The sequence below is a fragment of the Rhinolophus hipposideros genome, assembly GCF_964194185.1.
Source record: "Rhinolophus hipposideros genome assembly, chromosome: 12".
Classification (NCBI taxonomy): Eukaryota; Metazoa; Chordata; class Mammalia; order Chiroptera; family Rhinolophidae; genus Rhinolophus; species Rhinolophus hipposideros.
This window is the reverse complement of record NC_138058.1, coordinates 38,850,287-38,863,181: the sequence shown is the minus strand read 5'-3', so window position 1 is coordinate 38,863,181 and position 12,895 is coordinate 38,850,287. Positions and strand designations below refer to the sequence as shown.

The 12,895-nt window shown below is 36.8% G+C and overlaps 1 protein-coding gene across 2 annotated transcripts in view; it reads right to left on the bottom strand.

The window, feature by feature from the left end:
- RTN4 (reticulon 4) overlaps nt 1-12,895 on the bottom strand; it is a 69,214-nt gene that overhangs the window by 43,911 nt on the left and 12,408 nt on the right. Inside the window, exons 2-3 of one of the 2 annotated variants that reach the window (XM_081069326.1) lie at nt 5,280-5,336; nt 2,178-4,586 (exon numbers count right to left, since the gene is read on the bottom strand). The exons of the other annotated variant lie outside the window; for it this stretch is intronic. Coding sequence (XP_080925452.1) covers nt 2,178-4,586; nt 5,280-5,336 — 2,466 coding nt within the window. The remainder of the gene's footprint in view (nt 1-2,177; nt 4,587-5,279; nt 5,337-12,895) is intronic. 2 annotated transcript variants of the gene reach the window in all.

The following is a 12,895-nucleotide window of genomic DNA, read 5'->3' as shown; positions in this document are numbered from 1 at the left end:
AAACACACACACAATTCTACTTTGACTACAGCTTCCTATCACTCTGGTGTTCATATTTATTCCTATTACTCTTGATTCTTAAATCTAATCTGGACATCACGTTCTTGGATCTATTCTCCTGTGAACTCCCTCTACTCCCCTCTTTACATCCTCTCTTCCCCTTTACAGTCTTCAACTTAAAGTCCAACACTTCCAACTATTCTCTTGCTATTATCCTCAACTCCTTTCACTATCTTTCCATTGGGTCCACCTAGCAAAAATACAACCTTGAATCAAGATAAGCATTTGCCTTCTCTGAACCCACCCCCAGGCTACTGGGCACAGCTAAAGAAAGTCACCTTACCACTCAGACCACCTGTCAATCTTTTTTTTTTTTTTTATAGTTTTATTTTATTTTATTTTATTTTTACATCCCTCACACCGTGAACCCCCCCCCCCCACCTGTCAATCTTGACTGGGCTCTTATTGCAATACCTTTGTTTCCCTACTCAGAAGATATTTCAGACCTCTTCCATTCAAGCATGTTCTAGTTGATTCTCAGCAAATGATCTAACATACTGCTGTAAAGAATAAACATAAACCATCAAACAATCCTTTAGCTACCAGTCACAAAACTCTCGTAGTAGTAACGCCCATACTTACTTACCCTTTTGTTCACAACAAAGTCCTTCAATATCCTTCCTGCTCTGTAAGCTAATTCCTCCACTTGATCTCATCCCATCCCCCTCCTGACTCTCTATAAGCACCTTTAACTAGACTTGCACTCCTCTCATTTTTCTTAAAGGCCCATCTTCAACCCATACTCTCCGTCACACTTGCTAACACTCTTTCTCCACATTCTCAAACTTCTTAAAAATTGTCAACATTTAGTATCTATTTGCTCAAGTCCCATTCACCCCTCATCCCTAGCCTTGCCCACTCAAACCACCTGCCACTGTCAGGCCAACATCTCCACTCCTTTTTGACAATCCTTATTTTAACTGAGCTAGTATTTGATAATGTTGACCAATCCGTCCACCTTTAAATCTTCTTCTCTTGGTTCTCTCCCTAGTTGTTATCTGTGTTTTAATTACTATCCCTAAGCCCATGGGAAACAGACACACACCGACAAGCTCTCTCTCAAAAGCTTCCGATGTATAATGTCCCTCACTTCTTAAGAGACCTTAATACCAAAACATGCAAAACTTACTTTCTTATCTTCTCTCCTTAAAACCCACTTTACTCTCTCACGTTCCCTAACGCAGCTTCTCACACTGCCATCCACGTATTTGCACACGAGTCAGCTTTAATTCCTCCCCTTTGCCTTCAGGTTCCTAATCAATCAAACAGCAAGTCTTACGTCTCCATGCTCTACCCACTGCCTTCCCGTGCACAATCTCCTCTAGCTTACAGCAACGATCTCTACACTGGGCTCTTCCGCCAGCGCCACCCATCTCCAGTATGTAAATCTAGTCAGTAAAATACACATAAACACTACGTAATTTTATAGAAAACACAGCTGAATTAGAATGCTAAATAAAAACCACACGTGCAAATCACTTTACACAAATCAGGTAATGGGAAATGTAGAGTCAAAGGGAAAAAAATGAGAATAAGTATTTTCGTAAGAATCCCTAATGACATACCTTAAGTTATACTTTTCAACAAAATGTCTACTACTCAGTATATGTAACTTTGTACCTATTACCGAAAAATACTACATTATATTGAAATATTAGAAACATTACAGAAATGTTCTTTCATTAAAAATTTAAAATGAATTAATTTCTGGGAAGACAAAAGTAAATGCATCTGAAAATGTTTTAATACATCTTGCTCTTCTTGCTATCAGGAAACACTGAAGCCAAAGAAAAGAAGTAGACATTGAAGCCAATTCTAACAAAACAATTTGTCTAGTTCCCTGGTGCCATAAAAAATAACCCCTGAGTAACTGTGTAGAAAAGTTAAGAGCGAGGGTGAGTAATGAGTGCAATAGGGGCAGAAAAAGCACTAAAACTTTTAACTGAGACAGAACAGAATTCTTATCAATGTGATATATAATTCTTATCAATGTGATATATTATAGTGATATATTAGACAGTATGAATGTAATAATATACTACATAACATGTAGTGGAATGTTTCATAGTAAGTCAAAAGGAAACAAGAAAGCACAAAACAATGTATGGACTGATTACCTGAAGTTTTACTCAGCTCTGCTGAAAATATAGCAGATGGTGATCTGTTCTCTTTTTCTGTACCAGAAGGAAGTTTTTTCTCAGCTTCTTTCACAAGAACTTTGGGTTTAACTATACTGCCTATTTCTGTTTCAGTGGCCAAAGCAGAAACATCTGGAGACAGTAAGGGCACCTTTGAAGTATCAGACCTATCTTTGGAGAGTTCATCTGAGACATGGACTTTATCTTCACCTTTATGTTGTACATTCTTGAAAAAAAGGTCTTGGGGTAATTCAGAGCAAGGCAATAATGACCCAACTCTATCCTGGACATTAGCAATTTCACTTTTGTGCGCTTCTTCTAGATCAGTGTATTCCCTGGCTAACTTAGAAGAATCCATTCTAGGACTGACAATTGCAGGGAACTCATCAATAATCTCAATTGGAGATGAATCTGAAAATGTTTCACTCTCTCTTATTTTTGCTTCCTTAGCAATAAATAAGCCATCGTTTGAATAAACTGCAGTACTGAACTCCTCCATCTGCAAAGGAATTTTCTCCTTTTGGGTCAATGCTGAAACGTCAGCAGGTGACAAGGTATCTTTTGTGGTGTTTAAATTGGGCTGGAAAGATTCCAAATATGGTTTCCCCCCCTTAGGTGGTTGTGAGGCACTGATTTTTTCCTTATTATTTTCATCTTCTATCATTAATTCAGATGAAGTTTCAATGAGGTTTTCTTTCACAAGTATCACAGCTTCATCTTGTTTCTGTGGAACTTCAGGTATTGAGTCATCACTAAATAAGTCAACTGCTTCAGAATCAGGTGAAGAATCTTCAACTAGCTCAAAATGAGCAGGCACTGGCTGTGCAACTTTTGCTGTTTCTGAATAATTAGAGAAATCTGGAGTTGGTTCGGTAGAGAGCTTTGTTTCTTTAATTAAATCACATGCAATGGATATATAAGGAGCTTCTGTTTCTTGAACAGCTACAATAATACTTTCAGGCTCTAGAATTCCTTCCTTTGTTCCTGATGGTTTTTTTAGTGACACATTCATGGCCTCTTCATACGGTGGTGGATTTTCAGGCTCAAGTTTCATGCTTTCGTAACTAACTGAAAGAGGAGCGTCTGACGGTGCTGAACTGGGCTGCCCTGTGGACGCGCCAGCACCAGGAACTACAGAACTTAATGGCGCTTCCATAACAATGTCAGGCAAAACTGGCGAAGGAGTAGCTTCGGATTCTTCAAACGATGGGCAAAGCTGTGCTACAGGATACAGTGACTCCTGCAAAGCTTCTGATGTCTGAACCAAGTCCATTTTTGTTTCAAAAGCAATTTTTGTGCCTGTAGCTTCATTCAATTCACTTTCACATGCTTCCTGTACTAAATCTGGGGTTAGACCTTCAGGCATGTTTGCCACTACTTCCCCGGTCACCTTTGATAAATTATTGGTTGTGACATAATCTGTCTGAGAATTCGGTGTCGCTACAAGGAAAGGGTTTGATGATTTGGTGCTAGTATTCTTCTCTGTTACAATTTGGGCCTTTTTTTCTTCAATTTTTTTCTCGTCCGTCTTATTTTCTGAAGTATGATCTTCCAACAGTGGAAAAATATTTGTTGAAAGGCTTTCAGTTGCTATTGGGTGAAAGGGAGTACGTGTGATGTATGCTCCTGAACCATCTTTAACAGCTTCTGGTGTACTGGGAAAGGAGGTATCATCATTACTGCTTTCACTATCTCTTTCTTGGTGGCTTGGCTTCATGCTATCTGCAAAACATTTCTTATCCACTTTACTTTCCAACTTGCTCTCTATATTACCTGCAGTAGCCAACATATCACTATCTTGCTTATACATCTCTTTTACTTCCCATACTCGCTCAAATGGTTTGAAGTCTGCATACGCCTCCCTCACAGGAGCTCCTGCTGTAACTCCCTTTTCATTAAAACTGTCCTTTGGTTTTTCTGGAGACATAACTTTGTTCTCTTCTTTAATCACTGTAGTGACGGCTACAGGGGACTCTGGCTGACTACGAAGGATGTTATCACTAACTAAATCCTCCCATTCATCTTTCTTCCTCACAATGACTTCTTCCTTAGCGTTTGCTACTGTTATGGCAGATCCTGCTTTTGGAGAGCCACTGAACGATGGGGATTCCATTTCCGAGTATCCCAGTTCTGAAAACGCTGTTAAATCTCTGTCTACAAAAGGATTTTTTGCCTTCTCTGAAAACCCTTTAGAAGCTTCTTCAAGTGTTCCTTTGGTGGGTAATACTGCTGGTAAATTACCAAGGTATTCATGTTCTTTGAAAGAAGCAACTGAGAGAGGAGATAGAGAAGGAAGAGAAGCAGCAGTTTCAAGCAGGACAGATGGGAAATCCTCTTGGCCAGCGGAAACAGTGTTACCTGGCTGCTCCTTCAAGTCCAGAATTTTCTCTGTGACCATGGACAGAAAGGAAAGTTAGAGAGTGCCAGTGTTCTCAGAGTTAATGCAAGTTTTATGACAGACTCAAAATAGTTTTAGTAAAGACTTACTGTTAACTAAGACTAAAAGTCAATAACATTTAATTAATAAATAACAAGTAGACTTGAATCATTGCTAAAAAATTTAAAGCTAGCCTCAATAAAATGTGTGTATGACTAGAGGCAATTACCGTATATGCTATGCAGGAACATAAATCAAGTCTTTGAGAAAAAAACTCAAGTATAATCACTGAAAAGGCTATTTTTAACTAGTTTTAGAGAAAGAGGGCTTCAGAAGAGTTTGACTGACACTACAGAAAAGAAAGGGCATTGGATAAATTAAATGCCACAGAGTGACATTCATGGACATGAAAGCCTTTCAGCTATAAGCAAGTCCACTTTATTTGGAGAAATGAAATGATTAATATGTAAATGTAAATCCAGGGTCCAAGAATTCCTTACATATATCCAATTATTAATCAAGTTCTGCCCATTTCTCCCTTGGACATAGCATATATAATGCAATTTCAATTTTTTCAGTAGACAAACATTCTTAGAACCATGCTAATTTTTAGTAAATTCAAACTACTCTGTACAAAGTTAACAATACTAGAGAGTATAAAGTTAGAATACACAGAAGATAAAAGGCTAGCAGAAAGAACTTGCCTGCAGAGGAGCGTATCACAGGCTCAGATGCAGCAGGAAGAGCAAAAAGTGTCTCATCTGAAAAACAAATAGAATATAACCTCAGCAGAAATAAAGACAGAGCTGGAAGGAGACGAAAGTAAGAGGAGCAAGCAAGAGTTCAGTTTGTAATGAGTTAACACCAAACTTCATCTACAGAGAAAAAGCCAAGACGAGAAGGAAAATGTAGTACCATAAGTAGTACTGTTAATTCAGATTAAATTATCATATATATTATAAAGTTGACTAAATGATATCCATAGATCCTATTTTTCAGGAAGCAATAACATGTTTATGTAAAAGAAACGTCATGAACCAAAATGGCTTTAAGATACCATTCTTGTCTTTTAACATACCTCATCCAGTTTTTACTCACATTTTCAGCTAAATTATCTTGTCCTAATCAAGCCAAATATTTTAAAGATGCATTTAAATAAAATTAATAACTATACTGGCTTAATCTGTTTTTAGCATATGTTCAATTCAGAACAATACTTACAGAGAATCATGCATTTCCTTATTCCAGATTGTCTATCTTTAAAAAGAAAGATTCTAACGGTCTTGTACACTATTATCTGAAACATTAGTCCTACACAGCAATGTCCAAATTACAAATAAAATACTAATTATCATTAGGAGGAGCATCATTATGATCAGTATTGTTTTGTTTAAAAGTAACACTGTGGTCTATTGTTAGCCTAAGTACTCTACATGCAAGAACTCATTTTACTCCTTAGAGTTCTACTGCTACAAGTGTTAATAGTCCACCATTTAATTTTATTTTTTTTAAACAACCAAGTGACAAAAGTTAAGTAACTCACTCAATAAACAACTAGTGAAACTCAGGCAATTCAACTCCAGAACCCATTTTCTTAATCACTATATGCAATACGTTATGGACTGAACGTTTGTGTCTTCCCGGATTCTTATGTGGAAACCCTAACCTCCAACATAATGGTAACTGGAAACGGTCTTTGGGCCGGCCCGGTGGCTCAGGCGGTTGGAGCTCCATGCTCCTAACTCCGAAGGCTGCCAAGTGGATTCCTACATGGGCCAGTGGGCTCTCAACCACAAGGTTGCCGGTTCAACTCCTCGAGTCCCGCAAGGGATGGTGGGCAGCGCCCCCTGCAACTAAGATTGAACACGGCACCTTGAGCTCAGCTGCCACTGAGCTCCTGGATGGCTCGGTTGGAGCGCATCCTCTCAACCACAAGGTTGTCGGTTTGACTCCCGCAAGGGATGGTGGGCTGTTCCCCTGCAACTAGCAACGGCAACTGGACCTGGAGCTGAGCTGTGCCCTCCACAACTAAGACTGAAAGGACAACAACTTGACTTGGGGGAAAAAAAAAAGTCCTGGAAGTACACACTGTTCCCCAATAGAGTCCTGTTCCCTTTCCCCAATAAAATCTTTAAAAAAAAAAAAAAAAAAGAAAAAAGAAAGAAAAGAAAAGAAACAGGCCCTTTGGGAGGTACTTAAGAGTTACATAGGTGATGAGGGTGGGGCCATGGTAGGATAGGATCAGTGCCCTTAAAAGAAGACACACCACAGAGCTTTGCTCGTGCCTGTGTGACAACACCCTTCTCACTCTCCCTCTGTCTCGCCCGTGTCAGCATGCTCCACACACACGCTCATACACACAGGTCACGTGAGCATAGAGTGAGATGGCAGCCACCTATAAGTCAAGAGAAGAGGCCTCAGAATGAAACCTATTAGCTGGCACCTTGATCTTGGATTCCCCAGCCTGCAGAACTGTGAGAAATAAATTTCTGTTATTTAAACCACCCAATCCTTGGCATTTTGGGATGGCAGCCTGAGCCAACTAATACACCATATATTGTTCTCCAATAATCTTGCACAATGTCATTTTATACCTGCAGTCGGGAATTCCTGAACTAAAGCTCTTCTGTGGCTTACACTAGAGAAAAGCCTCTGAGAAAACATAATTTGAAATAGCCTGAGGGCTGACAGGAAGGTATTCCTTTAGTGGACAGAACCTAATAAATGTGGACACTATAAGCTAGACAAGGCTGAGCAATAGAAAAAAATCAGAGATGTGGCTATCATGAACATGGGCTTGTCTTCCAAGACTATTCCCCTTGATGAACAGGAAAGTTCAGTTCACAATATCTTAAGTATTTTAGGTAAGTCCATACTTGGTATAATGTCATAAAAGATTCTTACATGAGGTAGTGAGGGGAAATCCATGATATCAAAAGTCTCCAATAAACTAGTACAACAGGTTGGATAGACACTCATCCAAACCAGTAAGACATAATGCCTTATAAGATTTTATAAAATGTACACATACGTGTACAAACTTTTTAAAGATGACAAAGCTTTTGTTTTGTGATCTTGGTTGTTTTACATAGTTTCTCATTTGTAAAATGAGGGAATTTGAAAATTCCTTTCAGCTAAAATAATGAATGATAATTTTATAAAAAACTAGGATTTGGGGGGTCAAAAAGCAAAACCAAATAATAACACAGCTGCTACATCTAAATAAAAGGTAGGAAAATTCTTAACACAGTTGTCCTTTTCATCTAGACTATACAGTTAAAAGCCACTAATTCAGAGGCCAGTCTACTTAGAAAGTGTTAAAACTAAATGAAAAACAAACTGCATCTAAACATGCGCCAATAAATTTAAATTATTTTTAAAAACTATATTCCTGGCACCTACCTAGCCAAGTGAGAGAGTTTATAAATTGGTATTTCAAATATTCACAAAATTTCAAAATAGAAAAAAAAAAATCTTCGTTTTGGAAAATGAGATTAATCCATAATTAACCAAAAAACAAGTACTACATTTCTAAAAGCACTTAGAAAAAAGATCTAGAAGAGGTCCCTATCATTTGTCCTTCAAGAAAAACAGAGTTGCTCACTCCTACTAAAGCAATCACAGATCATTAATTTCTTGGTTTCAAATCCCAGACTCATCACTTAAAACTGTGTAACCTGAGAAAACTATTACTTAAACATTTCTATGCCTCATTTCCTCCTTTGTAAAATAAGGATAATAATAGTATCTACCTCAAAAAGTGAGGGAGGGGCATGAGAAAGGAAAACAATACTTTGCCCTAAGTCACAGAGTTAAACAAGTTTAACTTCCAAGTTCATGTGCTTTATCTTCCAAAGAATGTGTTTATGCGTAAGTGCGACAGGTGTCAGTTCTGCTTTATCAGCTCCTCAAATTTGATCTCCTGCAACAAGATAAAGTGTTACCCAGCAAACACCCTTTTAATTATCTGAAATATTTGACTAATTGCTTCTTCACAATATAGCAGCATCCATAATAGAGACATTAATGTTAACCAGGCACATTTAATTCAGATACTCTTGATATTATACTCAAAACCATCCTATCAACAGGTACTACTGTTATCCTCAATTCACGGATGAGGAAACAAGAGGTATAAAAGGCTAAATAATTTATTTGCCCAGTGTCACAAAACTGGAAGTGATGGATCTGAGATTTGAATCCAGAGAATTTACAAGTCCATACTCTTTCCTTTAACTGCTGTGGTACTCCCTTTCCTGACTTGACTATATAAATTTAGAATTTAAAAATGACTAATAAAATTTAAAATGGTCAAAGAAAATTTTGATCAACAATAGTTATTATCATAAGCTATCAAATTCTAAGGCTAGAACATCTAAAAATTGAAAAAAATTACTGATTTTAGATTAGTCTTCCCTTTCCTGTAAAAGACCCTGACTTTCACAAGTGAAGAAAACTGTTCTATAATCAGGTATACTATAATAAGCCAAAAGCATGACATTCTGAATTACTGAGATATGTTGTATGTACATTTACATAATATTATTGGGCTTATAAAAAAAGGTAAACAATTCCCCCTCTTTCTATGATCTACTCATTATGCCAAATTCTAATTACTGAATGAAATTAAAACTGTAATCATCAACCTCATTTATGCTTTTCTGAAAAGACAGCCAGAAAAACATTGTAAATATTAAGAATTTAATTATACCAATACTAAGTAAAAACATAGTGGCACAGTTCAAAAAAATAGAAGAACACGTTTTTACTAAATAATAGGCAAAAGGGAAACCAAAACTTTCCTATTAAGTCTCTCTACTGCCATCAAATTAACATTCGTAAAAGAACAATTCTATATATTCTCTTGCTCAAAAACATTTAAAAGCTTCCAGTTATCCACTGAATTATACCTAAAATCTTAGATAAATAAGGCCCTGCACCACATGGCCCCAACTTAACTGTCTAAACTTATCTCAACAGCTCCTCACAGGTCATTTCTGCTAATCACACATGATTCCTCATAACCAAACCCATACTTCCCCTTCCTGCATATCTGAATGCTGACATTCAGTATCGCTCAAATTCACCATATTCAGCCCCACTTTCTTTGTAAAACATATTTGTCCATTTCTTATTTTTGTTAATCTTCCACCACATGTACAGTTACCTAAACTCAAATAATTAACTTATTCAAAGTCACAAAGCTAATTAATGACAAAGCTAGAAAACTATCATTTAACTTTTTCACTATAATCAAATATACATTTCCTTATCACCCTCAATAAAATGAGCAGAAACACTAAGCTACTTATAATGACAATATGAAAGATGAGCACCATTCACAGAACTTTTTCCATTATGATCTATTCCTCATGTGGGCCCTAATGCTAGAGTCAGTTCCTTGCCTACACCTAGAATGTAAATTTCCGCTGCCACAGGGCCACTTTGGATGCTATTCACTTCCATCACACAACGATCAGTTTCAAAATTAAAGTTCACTAAAGAGATTTACGTAAATCACTTTTTAAAAAAGTGTAAGTCATATGGCAGTTTTTAATTTATTATCAGTCAATTCAAAAAAATACATGCTATCACAAGCTCACCAATGTCCACACACTCTTATAACTAAGTATTTTCCTTGACATGTTCATTTTTAAAAAGCCGTTTATTAACCAAATGTGTAACTGGTCAGTAAAATCTTATCTAATTTATAAAACAAGGAAAATAAACGGCATTTTAAAATCTTACAGAAGAGCTTCTGCTTCTAGCTTTGGAAGTAATCTCATCAGTCTAACCCTTCCAACATAAACAACAATAAAACTGGGCAAAATATACGAAGCAAATGTCTTGAGACACTGGGCAACAGGCACTCCAGGAAGGAGTGTGATTCTGAGAAGAGGGAAGCACACCAGATGAGTGCCAGGGCTTTCTGCCTGAGGGCAACTAACAACACAGGGAAGAACCCAAGAATACTGCACTCTTGCTGAGCTGAGGAGGCTGCTGAGTTATCTGGAATTTGTGGTGCACGGTGATATGCAAAGGAAAGCTGCACAGAAAAGGAGCTCCAGACATCTGGATAAGAGTTCCTTTTAAATATTTGGGTTTTCCCTTTAAATACACACAACACAAGACTCAGCAAGGCCTAGCAGAGAAATTCACAGTAGAGTTGTGAGCTGAATGGGTGTCCTGGAAGTCGGACTGGGCTGGAAGACCAGACCTACAGGTTTTGACCAGAGATCACAAAGTGGAGAGATCTCACTGAACACCACAAGTATAAAAGTGAAACCCCAGGAAAAGAACATCTTAACAGTGGAGCTACTCTAGCCCTAAAGTAAGGGATACCTTAGACCAAGAGTCAACAAAACATGGCTCGTGAGCCAAAGCTGTTTTGGAAGATGGCCATGTCCATTCCTTTATGTATTGTCTAAGGCTACTTTTACATTAGAAGGGCAAAGATGAGTAGTTAAGACAGAAACTGTATAAACCCACAAGCCTAAAATATTTACTACTTGACCCTTAATAAAAAAGTCAACCGATCCCTGCTCTAGACCCACCCATTAAAATCAGGCCTTGAAAAGATCAAGATGATGTGCCAGCAAATTAACTGCCTGACAGAACAAACACCATAACCACGACAACAAGTATAAAATTAAAAATTACTGGACATAAAAAGAAGCAAAAAATATAAGCATAAATAAGAAAAAACAGTCAATATAAACAAACAGAAATAATGTAGATTTTGGATTAGCAAACATCAAAATAAAAATTTAAATAGCAATTAAAATCTTCCTAAGTATGTACAGTAAAAGGTGGACATGAGTGAACAGAGAATCTTGGTAGAGAAATACAGACAAGAAACAAAGAACTAAATCAGATTCTATAACTGAAAATTACATTAAATGAAAGAAAAATTCACTAGATGGGCTTAAGAGCATTTTGCACAATGCGGAAGAAAGGATCAATAAGCTTCAAGAAAACAACAGAAAGAAACTATCCAAACTGAAGTACAGCAGGGGAAAACAGGCTGGGGGACAAAGAGAATGAACAGAGAACCTCAATGACCTGTGAGTTACAGAGCTGTTGGCCATGAGTTCAATGTTAATGAATCAACAATATATATATAGTATATAATGCGGCTTTAACCAGAAACACACATAAAACAAAGTTATGTATAGCTCAGTTAACGAAAATGCCACAACTAGAGAGGTTCTCATAGGAAGTAACTAACCCTGTTACTTCCCCTTTATTGGGGCAATAATTCAGTATTTGCTACTTTATTGTCTTCTGTGACTTTATAAAACATAACTACCACAAATAACAAGATTGACTGCATTCATCAAAAACATCCTTAAAAAATAAAGACAACAGACATATTATCAGATAAACAAAATATGAAAACAAAAGCTCAAAGAATTATCACCAAGAGACCTGCACTACAAGAAATATTAAATAAAGTTCTTCAGAGTGAGAAAATATACCAGAGAGAAACCTGGATCTTCATGAAGGAACAAAGAATAGCAGAATGGTAAATATGTCTGAGTAGACACAAAATATTCTCATTTCTTAATTTCTTTAAAAAAGAATTGAATTTTGAAGCTCAAATAATTATAATATACAATAATATTTGTAGAAGGAAAATGTATGACAATGAAAGCACAAAGGATGGGAGGAATACATGGAAGCATAAAATAATGAAAAGCAGATAGGACAAAGAGAAAACAAAGGCTTCAATGGCTCCAATTAAAACAAAAGGCAGAGGTTTTCAGACTAGATAAAAACCCTATGTGCCTTTTACAGGACACACTTTAAATATAAAAACACAGGTAGGTTAAAAGTAAAAAGCGTAAAAGAATATATCATCCAAGCACTTACCGTACAAAATCTGGAGTGTCTATATTAATGTTGAGCAAAGTAGATTCAAGACAAGGAGTATTACCATGTCATCAGAGATAGAGGGGCATTTGATAATGATAAAGGAGTAAACAGACATTACACTAAATAGATATAACACTCAAGGTGTGTGGGAAATACGTGAAGCAAAAACTAAAGAGAGACAGACAAATCTGTACATTTTATTTAAAATTTTTAACACTTAGCTCTCAGTTAATTGACAGACTGAACACACACACACACACACACACACACACACACACACACAATCAGTAAGACTAGATGATTTATATAACACTATCAATTAACTACACTTGACTTTTATAGAGCACTACAAACAACAGAATAACATTCTTCTCAAGTACACATGGAACATCCACCAGGATAAACCATTTCCTGGTCTATAAAACAAGTCTCAGTAAGTAAACAT